Source organism: Neopsephotus bourkii, unplaced genomic scaffold, assembly GCF_033783945.1.
Source record: "Neopsephotus bourkii isolate Nb327-2 ecotype Australia unplaced genomic scaffold, CSIRO-AGI_Nbou_v1 NB_855, whole genome shotgun sequence".
Lineage (NCBI taxonomy): Eukaryota > Metazoa > Chordata > Aves > Psittaciformes > Psittacidae > Neopsephotus > Neopsephotus bourkii.
Window position 1 is genome coordinate 2354302 of NW_026901351.1, and position 24598 is coordinate 2378899.

Sequence of the window (24598 nt, forward strand, 5' to 3'; positions counted from 1 at the left end):
CCCTTATGAGGAAAGACTGAGGGAGCTGGGTCTCTATAGTTTGGAGAAGAGGAGATTGAGGGGTGACCTTATTAGTGTATATAAATATATAAAGGGGGAGTGTCACGAGGATGGAGCCAGGCTCTTCTCAGTGGCAAACAATGAAAGGACAAGGGGTAATGGGTACAAATTGGAGCACAAGAGGTTCCACTTAAACCTGAGAAGAAACTTCTTCTCAGTGAGGGTGACGGAACACTGGAACAGGCTGCCCAGGGAGGTTGTGGAATCTCCTTCTTTGGAGACATTCAAGACCCGCCTGGACACGTTCCTGTGTAACCTTATCTAGGTGTTCCTGCTCCGGCAGGGGGATTGGACTAGATGATCTTTTGAGGTCCCTTCCAATCTCTAACCTACTGTGATACTGTGATACTGTGAAATACAGCAGTTCTTTTTCTGAATGTGTGACTTCCTTACCAGCTCAGACTCACTGACTTCTCATGGTTTGGTCAAGTTAAACCACTTTCTTCCTCTTGTTCCATTCCTAGAAGCATTCATACATGATCCATCTTGCTGGTGGTTTCTACCTCTAACGAGAGCAGCAGTCTGCATGGCTGAGCTATGAGATCACAACTCAGTGGATCTTACTTCTTATCCTGATGGCTTAGAAATACTGTATCTGCCATGCTGGACTTGACTTCACCAGCTTTAAAGCTTCTTTGCTCTGAAGGAAGGCTGAGTCTCAGTAACAGAATACCTGTGTGGAAGCTATCAAGCCAAAACTGTTGCTCTCTGGGAAATGTACTGGCTAGGGGAGCAGCTTAGCTCTTAGCATAAGAACATTGGTAAAATAGTTTGATCACTGAGCTGAAGCAGAAATAGGTGTCTGGTGTCTGGTGTCTAGGCAGTGATCAGGACTAAACCAACAAAATTTTTTTTGGACTGAATGTAAATGGAAGGTCTTGAACAACTGGGCAGAACCCTGCGGAAGAGTAGTTGGTGACTGTTCAAGTAGCCTGCTGTAAGTCTTTAAGCAAACATCATTCAGACGTCTTGTGGAGAGAATGCGTTTTTCATTGTCTGTTGGGTAGAATTACCCCTTTTATAGAACCGCTGTTTCCCAAAGCACATTTTCAAAGCTTTTTACAGACAACATTAATCACCTGTTTACTTCCTCTGTTGATAGACAGATGTTTCTTCTTTTCGTAGGCAGAGGCTGTGAGAGAGGGCACAGGCACTGACTCAACAGTGCAGGTAGCGTTCAGGTGCAGCCATGATGGAGATTGGTAGACCTGTTGTTAAAATAAGCAAATAACAACTGTAAGCTTAACTTCTGTTATGCATATGCAACACAATAGTGCTTCTGTAGATTCACTGAACAATTGGTAGCCATTAAATCCAGGGTCTTTATAGTCTAATGTATGTGCTGTTCGGCTGTTTACTTATCAGCTCTGCTTACTATTCCATTTGTACTTATTAATTAACTATGCTTTAATTGGACTAATTAAGTCCATTTAAGAAATACTGCTTCCCTGTGGAAGCAAGGACAGGCAGCCTGGGAAGAGTACAGGGTTATTGTCCAGGAAGCTAGAGACCAGGTTAGGAAAGCTAAGGCCCAGTTAGAATTAAACTTGGCTAGGGATATTAAGGATAACAGGAAGGGATTCTACAGGTACATAGCAAATAAAAAACAGATTAGGGAGAACGTAGGCCCCCTCAGGAAGCTCTCGGGTGAACTAGCTACACAGGATTTGGAGAAGGCTGAGGTTCTGAATGACTTCTTTGCCTCGGTCTTCACTGGCAAAGGCTCTGACCGCACCACCCAAGTCTTGGAAGGCAGACACAGGGACTGTGAGAATGAAGACCTTGGGCCCACTGTAGGAGAGGAATTGGTTCGAGACCATCTTAAAAATCTGAACGTGCACAAGTCCATGGGTCCTGATGAAATCCATACACGGGTCCTGAAGGAGCTGGCAAATGAAGTTGCTAAGCCACTGTCCATCATATTTGAAAAATCATGGCAGTCAGGTGAAGTTCCCAACAACTGGAAAAAGGGAAATATAACCCCCATTTTCAAGAAGGGGAAAATGGATGACCCAGGGAATTACAGACTAGTCAGTCTCACCTCTGTGCCTGGCAAAATCTTGGATCAGAATTCTCCTGGAAGGCATGCTAAGGCACATGAAAAACAACAAGGTGCTTGGTGACAGCCAGCATGGCTTCACTAAGGGGAAATCCTGCCTGACCTATTTGGTGGCCTTCTATGATGGGGCTACAGAACTGATGGACAGGGATAGAGCAGTTGATGTCATCTACCTGGATTTGTGTAAAGCGTTCGACACTGTCCCACATGACATCCTTGTCTCTAAATTGGAGAGACATCAATTTGATGGATGGACCACTCGGTGGATAAAGAACTGGCTGGATGACCATACACAAAGAATTGTGGTCAATGGCTCAATGTCCGGCTGGAGTCCAGTTACGAGTGGTGTCCCTCAGGGATGGGTGTTGGGACCGGTCTTGTTTAACATCTTCGTCGCTGACATGGACAGTGGGATTGAGTGCGCCCTCAGCAAGTTTGCCAATGACACCAAGCTGTGTGGTTCGGTTGATACGCTGGAGGGAAGGAATGCCATCCAGAGGGACCTTGATATGCTTGTGAGGTGGGCTGATGCCAACCTCATGAAGTTTAACCATGCCAAGTGCAAGGTCCTACACCTGGGTCAGAGCAATCCCAGGCAGAGCTACAGGCTGGGCAGAGAAGAGATCCAGAGCAGCCCTGTGGTGAAGGACTTGGGGGTGCTGGTTGATGAGAAAATGAACATGAGCCAGCTTCAGTGTGTGCTTGCAGTCCAGAAAGCCAACTGTATCATGGGCTGCATCAAAAGGAGTGTGACCAGCAGGTCAAAGGAGGTGATTCTGCCCCTCTACTCTGCTCTCGTGAGACCTCACTTGGAGTATTGTGTGCAGTTCTGGTGTCCTCAACATAAAAAGGACATGGAACTGTTGGAACAAGTCCAGAGGAGGGCTACGAGGATGATCAGGGGACTGGAGCACCTCCCATATGAAGATAGGCTGAGAAAGTTGGGGATGTTGATCCTGGAGAAGAGAAGGCTGCGTGGAGACCTCATATCAGCCTTCCAGTATCTGAAGAGGGCATATAGGGATGCTGAGGTGGACTCTTCATTAGGGACTGTAGTGATAGGACAAGGGGTAATGGGTTCAAACTTAAACAGGGGAGGTTTAGATTTGATATAAGGAGGAAATTCTTTCCTGTTAGGGTAGTGAGGCACTGGAATAGGTTGTCCAGGGAGGTTGTGAATGCTTCATCCCTGGCAGTGTTCAAGGCTAGGTTGGACGAGGCCTTGGGTAATATGGTTTAGGGCGAGGTGTCCCTGCCCATGGCAGGGGGGTTGGAACTTGATGATCTTAAGGTCCTTTCCAACTCTAACTATTCTATGATTCTATGATTCTAAAATGTAGAACTGAAGAAAAATGTTAAGCAGTGTCAGATTAAGGGCTTCAAACCAACTCTGTGACTTGTCCAGAGCAGAAGCTTAGACTTTTGACCAAAAACATCCATGAAAGCATCATTGGACATAATAGATATAGGAAAAAAAAAATGACAGATATGAATAATTACTAGTAGTTACTAAACGGTATCATAAGCCACATCCTAGTGTAATGTAACTTCAGTGAAATTTTTGAGGTAGGTGATGTTATATAAAATTCTGGGCCAAATCAACGTATAACATAACTTTGTTACATGTATTTTCATTGACTTAAGGGACTTACACTAGAGATAATTATGCCCCCCTGATTCAAAATCAGATCCCTATTATGATGTTCAGTCTACAGTTTGACTGAATATACAAATCTCCCTAGAAATTGCACAGAATATACAGATTTTATTTATGTACTTGAATTTCTTTATACATACGTTTGTATATATAGGTATACACACACATGCTTCTATGAGCAGTATCTTTTCAATACTATGCAGTATCACTTTTTTCCTGAAGTATCCTCTGCTTTCAGAATTATGGCTTTTATCATGATCACTTAATTTCTGCTCAAGGTGAAAGATGGGGAGCATTAGTGCATGCTTTCACCTTTTTTATAGTTTGAAATCCAGAAAAAAATCCTCTTTGAACATTTTTAGTGTTTAGGCAATCAGTACCTGTGCTACCAAGCCTTATTGAAAGCAGCTGGATGCCTGCCTCTGTCCTCCCACTCTCTCGGAACTGTTGCCAGAACAGGTAGTCAGAAACGGAAAGTAGAGAAATACTTGAGCATCTGTGCTCTTTCTCTTGCAGGAAAACAGCTGTGGCTTCCATAGGAAGCACTCATTTTTTCCCATCAGCCAAGACTCTGGATACCCTTGGGTCCAGTTTTGGCAGAGCAAGCCAAGTAGGATGCAGTTTATGGCTGAAAACTTATGAGAGAAACCGTTCAGGCCATCCCATCCCTGGCAGAACATTGAGATAAATTCCCCAGACTGCAAGGCACATGTGAGCCTCTGACCTTTTATTAGCACACCATGGGAGAGGTTAACAATTGTTGAGACTTCAGTTTTCCCTTTGACATACAAATACAACAATACCAAGTAGCCTTTCCAAGACAAGCATATTTAGGGCACAACATCCTTTTCAATCTAGGATTCAACATAGGAGGGAAAAAAATAGAATAAGAAAAAGAACATATTTCTATAAAAGTGAAGTCTGGATTGGTATTTTTTCCAACATTCTGTAATTGTTAATAATATAATCACTTTTGACTTCTTTTAAACCAGTGTAATCATGAGATGGAAACAAATTCTCACACCATTTTTAGCTCTTCATGTGGTCAGTGCCATGAGTTATGGAACTAAGATTGCTCAATAGCTGGAGCGATATAAGAAGTGCATGCAATTTTCCCATTTTTAAGGATGTCTGTTGCATTTATCCAGGGACATTAATTGATGAGATTTTTAAAAATAAAATGAACTTCAAATTCAGACTTATTGGTATATCAGAAAAAAAAAAAATCAGACGGCAAAATCTATGTCTTTTTGACATATCTTTGTCGTCTCAGCATTACTGTAGTGAATGAGCTTATTTTAGGACTATCTGACTCAGTGAGTCAGGGCTATCTCAAGATATTTTGTTTCTGCAATGAACATCTATTAATAAACCTTTTAATCTAATTTGGCCTGTTACACTCAAACAGATTAAACTGGTATATTTACAGATTGAGTAAATTTTATCATCTCAATTTTTATGAAACTTTTAGTGCAGCAGGAATTAGAAAGTAACTTATTTTTGGGGAAACAGAATCTGTCTGTTTTGAAGCTAAGGAGCTTTAAGACCTTGAAGCTAAGGAGCTTGAAGTCTTGCTGTATGCTGCCTAATATATGCAGATTGAATACCCCAGCATCCCAGGCTTTTACCATAACTACTTGATGATCCTTTCAGTCTTGAAAGCAAGTTATTTTGACTATGTAGTTCCACAGATTTAGTGCAGAGAGTATGCTGAGTATAAAGTAGGAGTGAGCTAGCTCATGCTTCTGCTGTCAGTCTTTGCAGCTATCATTTGAAAAGCCAATGCAAGCTGATCTCTAAATGTAATAGTCCTATGACTACTTTGATGAGAAGCAGGTTCAATGCTGCCTAATGCCAGAAACTGAAAAAAAAAAAAAAAAAAAAAAAAAAAAGCAGCAGATCCGGCTTTTCATTCTTTTACAAGGGTGACAACCACATCTGAAATGAAATCAGTGAAATCCTGCACAAGGTTGGTTATTGAAAAAAAAAAAAAATAGTTGCTAAGTAATGGTTGTTCCATGAGCTACGCAGTTTTGTCCTTATTAACCACTGTTGGCAAAGTAGATCTTAGAAAACATTAGTTAGAGGTGAAGAGTCCATTTTTATTCATTGTGAATAAACAGAAATACCAGGCTGGCAGGGAACCTGCACTGGAAAAGGATCAAGTACAGCTATACAATAGACACACGCCTAGCTAACCATTTCCACATCTTTCACAGCTTCCTTACGTAGTTGATTCCAATGCTTTATAGCCATTCTTATAGCCAGTATTAGCTAATGAAAATTTATTTTCAAGAGTTCTTTTGTTGTTTTTATTACCCTGAGCAGTAGCTTTTCATCATCTTCTTTTTTTTGTCTAATTCCTTAACATGTCAGAAAGTTGATCTTATTGCCCCTCCTGAGTCTCTTTTTCCTTTTTATTTTTGTTCTTTTTTTTTCTCTCTCTCCCTCCCCCCCCTCTCTTCCCCCCCCCCCCCCCCCCCGCCTTTATTCCCTCTCCTTTCTCTCCTCAAGAATACACAGCAGAATTGATTTAACCTTTCCAACAGGTCAATTTTTCTAAACCTTTTCTCATTCTTGTCTGCTTCATGATTATATGCAGGCTATCTGTGTTTTCCTTAAAGACTTCATCAGCTCGAAGTAGGCTGGATCAATATCTATGGGCTACATGAAATGCTTCTGTTAGTATCTTCCATATTGATACTGACATCTTTTTGTATCAGCACTGTAAGATTAAGACATGTATTATTTGTGAACTGTTCCAACTGTGCAATTTCTTTCTGATGTACTGCTGACTATTCCTTACAGCATATTTGTATATTCATTTTTTTCTCAAGTCTAGTTCCTTCCATTTTTATTAAATTATACATTTTCTTCATTAATTCCAGATTTCTTTAAAACTATTATATCTCCTACTGTTTTCCAGGAAAAGAAAGATGTTTCAGTTTCTTGTATTTTAGAAGTGTTATGATATACCTGCCAACTTTTTCATCTAAATTCTCATTTAATTTCCCTCTCATTTGTGATATAATAACTTTTCCTTTCTGAAGGTTTCTTCTTCCACTCAGTTCTGTACCTTCCATACAAAAGTTTCATTTAGACCATATTCCCCTAGTTTTCCCAGTAGAAAGTCACATGGATCATTTCCATTATTTTTTTTTTTTTCCCTGTGAGCTAATTAAATAATGCAACTGCATTGGACTGACATAATGAGAGGGAATATCAATGATTTAGCCCGTTTGAATATATCAGTGATTAATGTCAATAATGATGACTTTTATATAATCAAAACACAGTGAGTTTTGGGAATGGGAGTTTCCCTGGACAAGAGTAGAATCAACAAGCCAAATCACAGGATGAGTGCCTTGAGAGCAGGCAAGAAAGAAACCAAGAGCCAGAAGGAGATCTACTTTTCCATGTAAAGGGATGGACAGAGGATAGACTGACCTCAGCACATTTTTTTTCTCCTTGGAACTTACAAAAAAGGCACAGTTTGCTGCTTTTGGCTGGCAGGATGGGTGTGTTCTGTCTATCTTTAACTTGGACATGTATCTTTTATGGCAAGATTTTTCCTTTATGGCATCAATGAATATTAACCCATTTCCTTCATTCAGAAGTTGTTTTTTGTTTGGTTAGTGGTTTTGGTTTGGGTTGGGTTTTTTACCCTGAGAACAGCCTTCTATATTCTCCATTCATTTCTCCATGCAACTTTTGCTTTAAGAGCTATCACAGTATCACAGTATCACAGTATCACAGTATGTTAGAGATTGGAAGGGACCTCAAAAGATCATCTAGTCCAATCCCCCTGCTGGAGCAGGAACACCTAGATAAGGTTCCACAGGAATGTGTCCAGGCAGGTTTTGAATGTCTCCAGAGAAGGAGACTCCACAACCTCCCTGGGCAGCCTGTTCCAGTGTTCCGTCACCCTCACTGAGAAGAAGTTTCTTCTCAAGTTTAAGTGGAACCTCTTGTGTTCCATTTTGTACCCATTGCCCCTTGTCCTATCATTGTTTGCCACTGAGAAGAGCCTGTCTCCGTCCTCGTGACACTCCCCCTTTATATATTTATATACACTAATAAGGTCACCCCTCAATCTCCTCTCCTCCAAACTATAGAGACCCAGCTCCCTCAGTCTTTCCTCATAAGGGAGATGCTCCACTCCCTTAATCATCTTAGTTGCCCTAGTTGCTATCTTATTTTCAAATGACTTTTAGCCTCAATCTTCCTCTGTCTTTCTTGAATACTTTTCTAGTGTTTGTTCGCTGTGCTGGAAATCCCTTCTGCCTGTCACTGAGTTGTTTTATCCCTCTCTGCATATTCTTATCCCTTTCTTTCACGTTTGCCATTAGTCACAGTAGCCAGCTTTTTCCCATCACTTCTCTTCAACATCTGCAGCGAAGTTTTTCCTGTCAGTGATCTAATGTCTGTGGGTTATAGTTAAAGGCTGGGATTTTTTTTTTTTATATTTTTTTTTTCCACACAATGGAAAAAATCCAATTTTGGAGCTCATAGCTAGTCAATTTTCTCTCAAGAGGATATACTAGTGAACGGAGATCTTCCACTTTGCAGCCACCTTTTTAAGAGCTCTCCAGGCTGACAGAGCGCTCTTGGTTCTGTTTACTGCCCTGCCAGGGTGCTTACACACAATATCCACACTCTGAACCCGGGACAAACTACAATAATTCTTTTTCTGTAGCTGCAATTTTCCTATATTTTCAAGCAGGGATGCAGGCATAGAGGTCCCTCCTGCATGGGCTTCTTTAAATGAATTTGACCCATCTTCTAAGTAAAAGCTTACTTCAACACAGGACTAAGCAGTATGGTACCTAAACTCTTCTTAAAACCAATAACCATGTAAAAAGAATACCCTTGTTCTTATCCTAGAAATATACATATCCAGATTTTCTTGCATAAAATATTTCATGTAAAAACATTAAATTAAGCCTAAAAAAAATGCCATTTAAATTTAAATATAAAATTTCTGCAGTAAAATATTGATCAAACTGACATGAACTTCATATTTCTTGAACAAGAGAGATTAAACTGCTCTTTACATGTAATTTAAATACTACCTTGAAAGTGAAATAGTTCTTTGCAGATGTCCGTTTTACCTTCCAACTTGTGTTTGAGCTTGATATGATGCACTGGGGTGTATGTAATTATGCTACAGCTGCTGACAGACATAAAAGTAAATGAGATGTTTCATCTCAATGGGTACATTTCCTGTTTAAATGTTTAAGAAAAACTCTCAAAATACTCTCAAATATTTCATTTCTGCAACAAACTCATTAATAACTCATAATAACTCATTAATAACTCATTCATTAATAACTCTTTCAATCTAATTTGGCCTGTTACACTCAAACAGATTAAACTGGTATGTTTACAGATTAAGTTTTATCATCTCAACTTTTATGAAACTTTTATTTTTAATTGTTCATTTAAAATATAATAATTGAAAAAAAATTCATGCCTGCTGTTTCTCAATGTTGAGGGAAAAAGGAGGATGAAAAATTGCAGAACATTTAAAATAAAAGGGTGAAATCCAGAATCAGTCTTCTAAAACTCCTGATTTTTCAACGTGGTGCTGTGTTGTCAAAAATTAAAGCAATATGAAAGAACAATAAATATAAATTGTAAAATATTACTATGCTTTCTGGAATGTGTAACAAAGTGCCTATTTTATTTGCAGATTTTATGAAATTTTTAAGCTCAGAAAATGATTGACAATTTATAGTTACTAAATAATTATTTTTTTAGAATGTATTTGCAAAACAATGGAAGAGACTTGGTCCAGAATTTCTCTTAAATGTTCATTGAACAGCTAAGAAGATTTTTGTTTGTTTCTTTGTTTAACAGGGTTTTATTTGGGGATAACTTGAAATGGCCAGACATTTTAGAATGATCTAGGAATTTATAGATGGAATTAGGTAACACTGTGGGAAGTCTTCTCAGATGTTTCAATAAAATATTTTAAACAAATTTCATACTGAAGAGTTTATTTATAAGTTAATGGGTATAACACTGATACCATCTCCAGCTTGCATTAGCTCATCACAAGGTGAAGGTTTAATAATTATTAGCATGCTTTGGAGTTCTTGTTCACATGACTGACAGCAAAGCTTCCACCTTTAGTGGGGTTTTTTGTCTTTGGGGGAATGAGGTAAAACCTTCGTAATCCTAGTGCTTAGGTTATGGTTTATTCTATAACCCAAGAGAGAAGGAATTTCATAGGTAACAGTTCGATAGGATACATATATCTACACAAGTGATTTGATTCAGTGGGCTCATTTCTCCTGAGTGAAGGATGTGATGCAAGATACCATGCAGGAATCACGTAAGCCATTTTAGGTCTGCAATAGCACAATCTGTGTAAAAATCCCATGTACTTAGCTGAGGAATGTGACTTACTAGCTTGTGTGCAACGCCAGGAAAGACAGAGTCAACCTGGTGCTGTGCTGAGAGAGATTTAGCAGTTTATGTTCTTACTAGCACAGGCATCTCTGCAGTGCGCTTGATTTCATAATGGGGATGTACCCAGCTGTGAAAGCAACTGAGGAATACATATCTTTTCTCCAGATCTTTCTTTGTTTTTCCTGGATGTGTAATATAAGCTTTTAAAAGGTATAGGGGCTTTTGCAGCCTATGTGTTCATGCATTATCTAGCTTTAGAGTCTCAGACAGTATTTTAATAAAAGAGGGAATGTTTAAAACATTTAACATAATAAGAAGGAGATGTATATATCATTCTCTACTTGTCATTATCTGTTAATGAATGAAGTATAAAACTAATGAGGTATATCATGGTAGCAAGAAACCAGTATGTGAGCAAACTATTAATATGTTCTGTGAGGTTTGAAGATACTTGGCTTGATCCTTTGTGTGCTAACAGTATCATAATACAGACCTTGCTCTAGGTCAGGGACATGCTGAATATGTGAGATATGTGCTGCAACAGTAGTCTGAGTGTGTGTCATGAACTCTTATGGAGAATTTCCAGACATCCTGCTACTTCTGTAGAAATCTTGGATAAATGCTGTGAAGCCACTACTATTGTTATTGTCCCTGTTCCCTTCTACCCACAGTTCCTTCACAAAAAAAAAAAAAAAAAATCAGCTTCCCACTTTGTTCTCCATATATTCCAAGTATATGTAAGGTATCACACGGAAGGAATTTTCTTGTTTCTTAGTTTTCCTTTCCACGTATTGTTATTGTCACTTTCTTGCTAGTGCAGTCTTCCTGATCTGTGCACTGTACAAGATTAGTGATTTCTGGATCTGCTGTTAATGCCACAACATTTCTCTACTAGCCTCACACTGCCCACTTCCAATGCTGCACTGAGAATGAAGATCCATCTTGACCTCTAAAACTAGTGAACCTCTTTCCCTACTTCTGATGTGTATATTTTCTGTCTCCTTTGTGGAACTCTGCACCTAAAGCAGTCCTGTGTAAAGAAGTGGGAAAACAGTGTTGGTATTATTGAAAATTGCACCATTTAGGTACTTATGAAATCTGAAGTAGTTTTTTGAACCATTTTGTTATTAATATCAGTGGGGTTTATTAACTGTTGTATCAGTTCATGATCTCCATCTTTACTAGAAAAGAAGAATTGCATTATCCAGACACAGCTTTCTCTGATAAGTCTAAAAATAACTCTGTCATTAATATTGATAACATGAAATGGTTTCTGGTGCCTTTGAAGAAGCCATATCTGGATTTGTAGATAAAGAATGTAAAAAGAACCTTAATCATGTTTGCCTTGCGGTATCAGTTAAACAGTGGTCAGCATCACTTTGAGAAGGCTTATGTACCACTTGCCATTACTAGGTACACTTTATGATGTGAACAGACAATCTGAAGAAGTACGTGGATGTGATGCTGTCACTGAGCCCTCTCCAGAGCTAGGAATATATTACCCCCCACAGAGGTGTTCAGAGAATTCAGCATCATAAAAAGGACCATTCTTATGGTGTTTTACCCACATATAACCAATTTGATGCCCAGTTGCAGACTATGTCTGCAGTGGAATTTGGAGTGAACATGTCTGGGCAGAATCTGAGATATGTCACAAAATCATTAAATGATTTAGGTTGGAAAGAATCTGAAGTGGTGTGGTTTGAGCCTCTTTCCCTTCATTAAAACAGGACTACCTTTGGATTGATCTACATTTCTAGACCAATGTCTAAAGCCTTCTAATTCTATCCAGATGAAATCTGCAAAAGGAAGGACACCATGTCTATGCGACTAAGATATATAGAATCACAGAAACATAGAATAGTTAGGATTGGAAAGGACCTTAAGATCATCGAGTTCCAACCCCCCTGCCATGGGCAGGGACACCTCATACTAAACCATCTCACCCAAGGCTTTGTCCAGCCTGGCCTTGAACACCTCCAGGGATGGAGCATTCACAACCTCCCCAAGCAATCCATTCCAGTGCCTCACCACCCTAACAGAAAGAATTTCCTCCTTATATCCAATCTAAACTTCCCCTGTTTAAGTTTTAACCCGTTACCCCTTGTCCTGTCACTACAGTCCCTAATGAATAGTCCATCCCCAGTATCCCTGTAGCCCCTCCTTCAGATACTGGAAGGCTGCTATGAGGTTTCCAAAAGAGAAAATGGCAGAAAACAACATCAGTGATCAACAATAAAGCTAACCATACTGAAGAGGGTGCCTGAATTTAGGTAATGATTTTAAAGCACTTTACAACCTATTAAACTTAGATCACCCCTGTGTGGATTTCCTGTGAAAAGCAGACTCAGTCCTGCAGTCAATCCATTACTTAAGCTATCTTTGTTCTTACGAATAATGTTATTTACAATTCTGTAACCTTATTCAAAGAATATGGGCTGTATGGAAATAGACTACCTGAAATGAGGTAATGTATATATTTGGAAAAGGACTGTACTCTTCCAGCAGTCTAGGGGACATGTATAATTAATCAGCAGTTACTCAAACAGGTAAATGTAACAAGTTTATACTAAGGTAGCAAAAAATATACCTTAATATTTGCATTTTACTTTGCTGGGTGTATGGTTGTGAGAAATTCTGCTTTTAGGCCTAGCTGTTCCATATGTAACCACTGTCCAACGTAATTTTTCATTTGAAGACATAATTGAAACTATTCTTATGTAATATTATTTGTGAGGGAACTTTTATCAGTTTAAAACCACAAAAAACCATATGATTTAATTCTCTTTTTATTTCAAAACTTGCTGAATTAGGACATCAATATGTGAATATTTTTAGCAAAGGACAAATATTAGTTGGTTTAGATAATACAGAAAGGAATAAAATTTTCTGTGACAGTAATTTAGAAACTGCAAAGGAAAAAACAACAATAACAAGAACAAAAATAACCCAAACAAAACAAGAATACACAAAAAAAAAATCATAAAAAAAATGCCCCAAACAAAATGAACCACCAACACCCAAAGCCAAAACCCAACCTCTTATGGTGTGAGAGGGTTGAACAGAAAATGCAAAATATCTGCATATAAGACTCAGAAAATGTTTTCCCAAAGGCATTAGAAAAGTACTGATGAGCTACTGTTCAGGTTGCCTGGCAGAATGATCTTCTGCTGCTTCCTGCTGCCCACACTATTGTCTGCTCAAAATTCTGGCCCGTATTGTCTCAGCGCTCCATTGCTGACATCACCTCATTACACCATTCATTCAAGTGGGTCAAGCCTTGTAACTCTGAAATATGTATCAGCAACCAAAAGAAACTGAACTCCAACCTACATAGCAAGTTTCTGCGTGGTAGCCCCATACAGCTGCCTCTTTTCAGGATAGATCAGCATTATAGCAGTAGAGCTAGCCAGAATTTCTGTTGTGCAAGGGAGGATGTGGCCCCTTAATTTTTTCCCTGATGTCTGGGTTTTTCAGAAACCGCATCCCCCATAATCTTGCAGCATTATTGTTTCATGAATACTTTATTTCCATTGAGTACTTGTAGTCCTGACATTGATAGGCAGTGAATCAATACTTTTATAAAATCGTGAAGCCAAACTAGTTCTGCAGATCCACAATGTGTAGTATGTGTTTTTTTCATTCTGGATGTAGTAACTACAATTTGAAATACGCCCCCACAAGCATCGATTGCATGCTTTAAGAAATTAAAGAAAATAAGAATTCTAATTAAGAGAGAAGAAACTGCATCATTCCATTTTTTAAAGAAAAATTCACCTGATATGGTTTTTTTCATTTTCAGGCTACAATAGCAATAACCATCTTTAGCTAAGGACATTTCCTGGGGTTTAATGGCCCATGGCTGTGCTTCTTCAGGTGATCATCATCTCGCAACAGTCATCAATCCCCTGTAAATGCCCTGCACCTCATGTTTAAATGTGCTTAAACATGCTTCTTGTGAAAATGAAAAACATCTATATTTAATGCATCTTCCAGGAACAAGAGTGATCTTTCTGAGGTAAGGAATGAAAGGAGTTTAGTAAAGTGCCACAGAAGAACTCATGATGAGTGGATAAGATCTGTTTCTGCAGATAACACAATAAAGAATTTTTCCGCATTAAGGGTATGCTATATGTAAGTCATAATTTTATGTATGCCATGATTCATACTCATCCCAATTAAATAACAGCCAAATCAGAAATGCAGATAGTTGTTTGTAGTTAGTTTTCTTCTATGAGGCATTTCAGCACATAAATAAAACATGGAGCGTATGTTCCTGAAGCACTGCTTTAAAAGTCTTTCTGTTCAGTAGCTGTAAAATAGAGCTACACAACTTTACAAGGCACTTGTGATAATGCAAGAAAAAAAAAAAAAAATAGAGAGACTTTAAATCTTTCCTACCTAAAGGTCTGAAACTCTTCTTTCTTTTGCTGAGAATTTTACGAGTCTTTCTTATAAATGGGACCACAAATACAGCACTGACCATCATTAGGAGTTTTAAATACAGTAGACAGAGTACCCTTAAAATCATAGAATTATTCCACTTGCTCAAGCAGAATTAAAGTCTTCAGTGAAAACAGTTTAAGGGAACATGTCTTGATAGAGGTTAAATGGGAATTGATTTTTTTTCATTTGATCGGAATTCTACTACTGATACATTGTGTTATTTCCATCTTGTGCTACTAAGTACTTAATGTATAGATTATGTGAAACCCCTACCTGTCTCAAACAGGCTGAGAAGGGCCAGACTTTATCCATCACGTTCACTTCAATGAGTGCAAAATTCATACCTTTTGGTATTATGGTAATTTATTATTTATGTTCGACATTCAGATCTCATGTACTTCAGTGGATGACTGAAGATGAAGACAGAAGTAGATTTTGGGGCCATGCGGTATTAAATGTTGAATGCTATATAATGTTAGCTCTCGTAGGCTTAGTATCTTTTGATTGCAGATTAATCTGAAATAAGAATTATTATAACCTGATCCCAAAATTCATTTTCAATTTTCTCTCTCCTTTCAAACAAAAAATCATCTGGACAAAATATCATACATTCATAGAATCATCGAATGGTTTGGGTTGGAAAGGACCTTAAGATCATCTAGTTCCAACCCCCCTGCCATGCTCAAGGACCCCTTACAGTAGACCATGTCGCCCAAGCCTCTGTCCAGCCTGGCCTTGGACACTGCCAGGGATGGAGCATTCACAACTTCCTTGGGCAACACATTCCAGTGTCTCACCACCCTCACAATAAAGATCTTCTTCCTTATATCTAACCTAAACTTCCCCTGTTTAAGTTTAAACTCATTACCCCTTGTCCTATCACTACAGCCCCTAAGGAAGAGTCCCTCCCCAGCATCCTTGCAGACCCCTTTCAGACACTGGAAGGCTGCTATGAGGTCTCCACGCAGCCTTCTCTTCTCCAGGCTGAACAGACCCAACTTTCTCAGCCTGTCTTCATATGGGAAGTGCTCCAGTCCCCTGATCACCCCCGTGGCCCTCCTCTGGACTTGTTCCAACAGTTCCATGTCCTTTTTATGTTGAGGAGACCAGAACTGCACACAATACTCCAAGTGAGGTCTCAGGAGAGCAGAGTAGATGGGCAGGATTACCTCCTTCGACCTGCTGGTCATGCTCCTTTTGATGCAGCCCAGGATACGGTTGGCTTTCTGGGCTGTGAACACACACTGAAGGCTCACTTTAAGATTCTCATCAACCAATGCCCCAAGTCCTTCTCCGCAGGACTGCTCTGAATCTCTTCTCTGCCCACTCTGTAGTTGTGCCTGGGATTGTCCTGACCCATGTATAGGACCATGCACTTGTTATGCTTGTGCTTCATGTAGTTGTCACTGGCCCACCTCACAAGCATATCAAGGTCCCTCTGGATGGCATTCCTTCCCTCCAGTAATCAACTGAACCACATAGCTTGGTGTCATCAAGAAACTTGATGAGGGCACACTCAATCCCACTGTCCATGTCAGCGACAGAGATGTTAGATATGACCGATCCCAACACCAATCCCTGAGGGACACCACTCGTTACTGGTCTCCAGCTGGACATTGAGCCATTGACCACAACTCTTTGCATGTGATCATCCAGACAGTACTTTATCCACTGTGTGTTCCATCCATCAAATTTATGTCTCTCCAATTTTAAGACCAGGATGTCATGCAGGACAGTGTCAAATGCTTTGCACAAGTTCAGGTAAATGACGTCAACTGCTTTGCCCCTGCCCATCAGTTCTCTATCCCTGTCATAGAAGGCCACCAAATTGGTCAGGCAGTATTTGCCCTTAGTGAAGCCATGGTGGCTGTCACCAAGCACCTTGTTGATTTTCATGTGCCTTAACATGCTTCCCAGGAGAATCTGCTCTAAGATTTTGCCAGGCACAGAAGTGAGACTGATTGGTCTGTAGTTCCCTGGGTCTTCCATTTTGCCCTTCTTGAAAATGGGGGCTATATTTCCCTTTTTGCAGTTGTTGGGAACTTCACCTGACTGCCATGATTTTTCAAATATGATGGACAGTGGCTTAGCAACTTAATTTGCCAGCTCCTTCAGGACCCACAGATGGATTTCATCAGGTCCCATGTACTTGCTCACCTTCAGGTTCTTAAGATGGTCTCGAACCTGATCCCCTCCTACAGGGGACTTAAGGTCTTCATTCTCACAGCCTCTACATCTGCCTTCCAAGACCTGCGCCGTGTGGTCAGAGAAAGTGCCAGTGAAGACTGAGACAAAGAAGTCATTGAGAACCTCAGCCTTAGAATCATAGAATCATAGAATAGTTAGGGTTGGAAAGGACCTTAAGATCATCTAGTTCCAACTTCCCTGCCACGGACAGGGACACCTCACACTAAACCATGCCACCCAAGGCTCTGTCCAGCCTGGCCTTGAACGCTGCCAGAGATGGAGCATTCACAACTTCCTTGGGCAACCCATTCCAGTGCCTCACCACCCTTGCAGTAAAGAACTTCCTCCTTATATCCAATCTAAACTTCCCTTGCTTAAGTTTGCACCCGTTACCCCTTGTCCTGTCACTACAGTCCCTAATGAAGAGTCCCTCCTCACCATCCCTTCTCCAAATCCTGGGTAGCCAGTTCACCTGATATAGCTTTCAGACAGGGCCCACGTTATCCTTAGTCTGCCTTTTGTTTGCTACATACCTATAGAATCCCTTCCTGTTATCTTTCACATCCCTTGCCAGATTTCATTCTAGCTTTGCCTTAGCTTTCCTAATCTGGTCCCTAGCTTCCCAGGCTGCATGTCCTCACTCCCACCTTTTATAAGCTTCTGTTTTCCCCCTCTAAGTTTCCTCCGCAGCTCCTTATCCATCCATGAAGATCTTCTGGCCCTCCTGCTGCATTTCCTTCTAGTCAGGATGCAACACTCAAGCTTGGAACAGGTGATCCTTGAATATCAACCAGCAGTCTTGGGCCCTTCCGCCCTCCAGGGCTATATCCCATGCAACCTTACTAAGCAGCTTCCTGAAGAGGCCAAAGTCTGCTCTCTTGAAGTCCAGGGCAGTGAGCTTGCTGCATGCTCACTTTCCTGAGGATCTCAAATTTGACCATTGCTACAGCCAAGGCTGCCTGGAGCATCACATTTCCAACCAGCCTTTCCCTGTTGGTGAGCACAAGGTCAAGCATGGCACTTCTCACTATCAGCTCCTCTATTACTTGCAGAAGGAAGTTGTCTTCCACACAATCAAGGAACCTCCTGCATTGCTTGTGCTGGGCCGTACCATCCATCCAATAGATATCAGGATGGTTGAAGTCCATCATGAAGACACAGGCCTGCAAGCATGAGGCTGCTCCTAGCTGTCTATAGAGAGCTTCATCCACAGTCCTCTTAATCAAGTAGTCTACAACAGAACCGCACAGTAATGTCCCCCATTGCTGCTCTTCTTTTGACCCTGACCCACAAGCTCTCTGTTGGCTCATCACCTGTCCCCAGAGTTCCATACTCTCCACTGACATAAACAGCTATTCCTCCTTCCCATCTTCATGGCCTGTCTTTCCTAATAAGCCTATAACCTTCCATTCCAACACTCCAGACATAGGAGTCATTCCACCATGTTTCTGTGATGCAAATGATATATCCCTGTAGCCATTTACACATCTCTAATTTCCCTTGTTTATTCCCCATAATACAGGTGTTTGTATAGAGACATCTGAGCCAGGCTCCAAATGACGCCCACTGAAATAGCTCTGCATCGCTCCAAGCATTTATTACACGTACTGTAAACTGACTGGGAGTGTTGGGATGGATCAATATCCCCCTCCCTCAACAGTCAAGCTTAAAGCTGCCTTGACCAGCCTGGCAAGGCTCCTACCAAAGCAGCTTTTCTGCTTTGTCACACTAGCTCCACCAGCCTCCAGTAGACCTGGACTTCCAAATTGAGTCCCATGTTCTAAATAACCTGTCCCCTGACCACAGCACTGCCGTTCTAACCATTTATTAACCTGCGAAATCCACATGGCCTTTTCAAGGTCCTCCCTTTGACCTGGAGGATTGATGAAAAAACTCTCTGAGCCCCAGATCACCTCTCCCAGGGCTCTGTAGTCCTTCTTAATGGTTCCCAGGCTGCTGCTGTCAATATAACTAACAGCCACATGGACAACAAGAAGTGGGTAATAGTCAACATAACTTACTAGGCCCTGCAGCCTCTCTGCAACCTCCCTGATCTGAGCCCCAGGTAGGCAACACACCTCCCTTGAGACTGGGTCAGGCCGACAGACGGGTGCCTCTTTGCCTGCCAGCGTCCCCTTGTCCCCTCAGAGGTATAACCAGCCCGTGGACCGGGAGCAGGTCTTGCTCACCTGCTCAGGGAGTAGCCGATCGCCAGCGCAGGGGTCAGGAAGGAATTTTCCCCCAGGGCAGATTGGCACCAGTCCCCGGGGGTTTTTTGCCTTCCTCTGAGCACTGAGCATGACCACATGTCAGGGCTCCTCTGGTCCTGGTGCTCTGTGTTATCACCTGGTGCTCATGCACTACGAAGGTGGCCCCTCGTGTCCTGCAGCTGGGGGGGGGCGGGGGGAGGGGGGGGAAGGCTTTTTTGCCCCCAGGTGGACTAGCAAGTTTCCCTGGGGTTTTTTGCCTCCTCCGCAGCTGAGCACAGCCCCTCCATGGGGCTCCTTTGGGTTATTGGTAGCCCAAAGGCAGCTGCCCGTGCTCCACGCAGGTGGCCCTCATGCCCCCATCCGGGGGGAGGAAGCCTTCTGCACTCCCAGGGTGGCCCCAGCGTAGTCCCGGGAATTGCTGCTTCTCTCTGTAGCACTGAGTACCCCCCTTTGTCAGGTCTTCCCCAGCCCATTCTGGCTGGGTTCTTGCACTGCTCTCGCCTCACCATGACACTGCTCCTGTCCCGGCTTTTTTCATTTGTCAGGCTGCAAGGGAGGTTTTTTCTAGCTAAACTGAAGGGTGCCTCAGCCTGCTGCTGGCTACCCATGGGCATCGGGTTAATGCTTGTGGGCATCAGCTCTGCAAGGTTTAGAGAAAGAAAACAGAATCTAAACAAGGCCAGACTAAAGTTAACGAAACTAAACTAAGCTAAACTAAACTAAGATAAAGCAACTTTATTTATAAATGAATAAAATACTCTGTCCACCTGATTTGTGTCTGATCTGTGTCTTTGAAAGTGGTTTTGGTGCTGAAAACCCCTTGGCTTTTCAGGTGAATAGTGGTCTCATCATTATACAACTCATCATGAGTGCAGGGAATGGAATGGAACGGAACAGAATGGAATGGAATAGAACAGAATAGTGATGATATTTTATGCTTATAGTTCTGCATGACAAGCTCTGACATACGTCTGAGGGGCCATCTGCAGTGCAGGTCCCAAGGGAGGCCGGTCTCGGGCACTGGGGCCTATGAACACCATCTGGACCCTGACAGCGGCAGACCTGCGCTGTTCATATTCTTTCCTTTATAGACATGAACTGAGGCTCCTGGATGCTGTGTTTCCCCTCATTGTAGTGTTGAAGGCATCCTCTCTGGAGCTACTCACCTCGGCAAATCTTTCAGTATAAATGGAATGTTTTGTTTAACCCAGATTTTAAAATTTCATTTACTTGAGTAAACCATAACAACTGCCTGAATTTTGCAGTTTTCTAATTAGAGAATTCTTTCTACCTGAAAGACAAATATTACTTTTGGAAAATTTAACATACAAATTGTCACATACACAAATGTATTACACTTCCTATCCTGTTCTCTTTCATTTTTTTTTGGACAAAGCTATTACCTGAGCTAGACTTTACCCCTCAAGTATTCCTACACATTCCTAAGCAGTTTTCAGCAAGTAAAACAACAAAAACACAATTATTAGACCTTTCATTAAAATTTACTGACCAAAAAACAAACAAACAGCCATCTAAACATCCCAACAAAAAAACACAGAGCCTAAGACAAAATAAGGAGTATTACATCTATACATTGTTTCCAATCTCATTTATAACTCATCATAAACATCAGGTTGTGGAATAAATACTGATGTATTGTGCTGCCAGTAGAACTCATCTTTTGCCGTAGATTCTATTTAAGGCTGCTCTGATTATTTGTACCCTACCATGCAATGTACAATATCAGAGCTCTTCAGACCAGTTGCCAAAAAGCAGTTCACGTTTTTGCACCAACCGGCTGTAAGTGCTGGTGGTGTTATTGTTCTTTCTTACTATATACGACACTGAGGTCTCCAAATCTAAACTCTTGTTACAAGGTATGGAATGTAATGCAGTTGTTTTGGTACCTTTCAGAAAAAAACAAATTCAAACAGGAATGTACACAATAAGAAGAAATAAAAAAATAATGCAAAAAAGCATACATTTCTAAAGTGAACTAATCAGCATGCCTAGAATTCTTATGTATTTTTACTCAAGAGCTCTCTGTTTTGACCCATTCATTTTATTTACGGATAAGTGTAATAAAAAAAAAAATCTTGCATAAAGTTTCTCATTTAAAATTCCATTTTTAGGTCTTGTTTTCCCTCTGCACTGCATTTTGGGGAATCCAAATTATGAAGCGGATCACTTCATCTAAACATAAACGTCACTGAAAGAGCAGAACATCACTAATTATGGAAACAGCACTTTGAAATAACCTTCTAGATTCCTTGGAAGTAATCAACTGTGAATCTTACTGAATTACAATCATTTCACTTATGATGGGAGGGTTTTTATTTCGTATGAAGGTTTGAAAGATTTAGTACCATGTGTATTTATTTTTGATTTTTTTTAAAGCATATTTCATTTCCCCCAGTTTAAATAAATTGTTTGTTCACAACATGTATTTTTACACTGAAAGGATTACGAAGTTTTAGAAACCGTGTATAACTAATTGCATTTTGCAGTCATTTTGTTAGTAATCATATGTGAAAAGTATTTTTCACAAAAAGAATAACTAAAATGGTATTTGTTGTAACCTGGTATGAAGTGGCTGACTGTCTTCCTATTAAGACTAACTGTAAACACATGTGAATGTCTTTTTTTCCATAATGATTGAATTACACTAGAACCTCAATGTCATGCCCAATTCAGTGTTCAAAACATACAGCTACATGAGGATGAGTAGTTGAGGCAAGAAAATTATTAAAAACAGCATGATAAAATAACTTGAACTAGTATGAGTTGAAACATCTTCAGTAACATTGGCTGATGTTGTATGTGTTGTATAATGCAGACATGCAGTTTAGACTGAATTATTTAAGGAGTACACCTGCAGCTGCCTTCTTTAGGTGCTGATCAAGCCAGCACTTACACATGGGTATCCCATTGACTAATGGTATTTACGTGACAAAATATTTGCAAGGCTAGGTCCTTAATTTCTGGTAATTTCCTGTTGGGGTGATCTCAGGGGAGATGCACTTCTTGTCTTTCAGGAGCTGTTGGAAAATGGTTTGTACTAAGATAGGAAAATTAAATACAAATGGTAAAGGGAGTCTCCAAACAGCAGGACTGGCAAAAATACTGGAGCTAGGTTGTTTTTCTTTCCTCACACTCTTCCAAATTTTTATTTGGCTCCAAGACTTTTTGAAGTGCTTAAAGTCAAGTAGCTAAAAAATGTAGGCTATCATCTTGCATGCTTCAATCTAATAATAATACCTGGATTAAAATATGGGTTGAAGTTTGGGTTGTGGGTTTTTTCCCATTCCTTTTTCCTTTATGTTAATGACATGCTAACGGACATTAATTAACCCATATTATCAGTCTTTACCTATAACAGATGTCACTGTCTACATAATTGGATGTTTTCAGTAAATTGTCAGAAACATGGCAATGTTATCTAAATAAAATTGATCCAATGTCTAGTGAGAATATCAGCTTCATTTTATAAAAGTTTTACTTTAAAACCCAAGTTTTAAGTTACTCTGTTTGTGTATCAAGTGCCTTGTGCCTGTCACTTTAGATTATGCTCAAAGGCCTTGAAATATTTGGCTGAGAAAGCAGGTGTTACTTTGATCAGAGGTACTAATACCTGGGATGCAAAGTAAGGATAATACCTTCCTAAACTGAAGGTGCATTTAAATAGAGGATCTTCACTGTTCATAACGAGATGAAAAAAACTGGCTCATCAAAGGCCTAGAAGAAATCAGAATTTACATGCTTATTGAGAAGTTTAATTCAAACTTTTATTCATAACAAGGTAGCATTCCAATGTCTTTTTAAGAAATGGATAAATGAAATTATATACCTCTGACTTCAGGAGCAGATGTATAATCTCATGACTAACACACCAGTGTGACAGCCAGGAGGTTTCTCTGATACTGCCAGTTCTAACCAAAACTTACCATCTCTTTATTTGAATTTTCCCATCTGTAGAATGGCAGTGATGACAACACTGATGGCATCTCTCACCGTAATCAAGGTATTGCATTTGGGATCTTTTCCTTACAAAGCTATTATAGGATATATAAGAAAATGACAGAATCTGAGTCCAGAAGTACAACACAATCTACAAACTTCTTATGTGGCCCCATAAGTTAGTGTAACTATATTTTCAAAACCTTTAGTAGTGATATCAACCTCACAGCAATATTTTGAGGTCAGTTTAAGATAACGACTAAGTAACATAACAGAGTCATATTAAAAGTCGGTTTCCTTATCAAAATAAATCCTTCAGAGAGGCAGGAGCAGAATGAAGATTTGACACTTTCTGAATTTAAAAATCTGCAATCTCAGAAGGACAGTAATGAAGATATTAATTAAATTAAATAAATTTTATAGATATCCTAATGAATGCCACTAAGGGCAAATACTGCCTGACAAATTTGGTGGCCTTGTACAACAAAGTTACATCATTTGTGAATAAGGGAAGAGAAACTGATGTCATTTACCTGGACTTGTGCAAGGCATTTGACACTGTCCTGCATGACCCTTAGCTCTTAACTGGAGAAAGGTAGATTTGACAGATGGACCATTCAATTGGTAAGGAACTGGCTGCATGGTTACACTCAACGAGTTGCAGTCAACAGCTCGATATCCAAGCAGAGACCAGTGACAAGTGGTGTTCCTCTGGGGTTGGTATTGGCACAGGTGTTGTTTAACAACTTTGTTGGCGACATGGACAGTGGGATTGAGTGTGCCCTCAGCAAATTTACTGATGACACCAAGCTGTGTGGTGTGGTCGACATGCTGGAGGAAAGGAATGTCTTCCAGAGAGACCTTGACATGCTTGAGAGGTGGGCCTGTGCGAACCTGAAGTTCAACAGGGCCAAGTGCAAGGTCCTACATCTGGGTCAGGGAAATTCCAAACACAAGTACAGGCTGGATGGAGAATGGCTTGAGAGCAGCCCTGCAGAAAAGGACTTGGGGGTTTTGGTTGATGAGAAGCTCAACATGATAATGTATGCTTGCAGCCCAGAAAGCCAACCATATCCTGGGCTGCATCAAAAGAAGCATGAACAGCAAATCAAGGGAGGTGATTCTTCCCCTCTACTTCACTCTCATGAGACCACATGTGGAGTGCATTCAGCCCCTAACATAAGAAAAATGTGGAGCCATTGGAGCCAGTTTAGAGGAGGGCCATGAAGATGATCAGAGGGCTGGAGCTCCCCTCCTATGAAGAAAGGCTGAGAGAGTTGTGCTCATTCAGCCTGGAGAAGAGAAGGCTCTGGGTAAACATTTGTGGGTGCCTGAGACTCTTGAACTTTAAAATAACATCCACTGGGCATCTCTAAGTAATCCTTTGGATACAGATGGGAAACTAGGGTTTGCCTTTCCCAGAATAGAGTTTCAAGGACAAGCTCATAGAAACACACTTGGCTGCATCATTTTCCCATTAGCTATGTGGAAAGTAGCTGTATCATTGTCAACTTGCTTATCATGTTGGTTTTTAGGTTTTGTTTTTAATATTGACTGTTTTAGTATCTTAGGTACTTAACAACAGTACTGAATCTAGTTCATACTGTC

At 40.5% G+C, this 24598-nt stretch overlaps 1 protein-coding gene across 1 annotated transcript in view; it reads left to right on the forward strand.

Annotated features, from left to right (window-relative positions):
- AGMO (alkylglycerol monooxygenase) overlaps window positions 1-21618 on the forward strand; it is a 200800-nt gene extending 179182 nt beyond the window's left edge. The window contains 1 exon segment of the mRNA XM_061356457.1: window positions 21166-21618. Coding sequence (XP_061212441.1) covers window positions 21166-21246 — 81 coding nt within the window. The 3' untranslated portion in view covers window positions 21247-21618.
- The last annotated feature ends 2980 nt before the right edge of the window (window positions 21619-24598 follow it).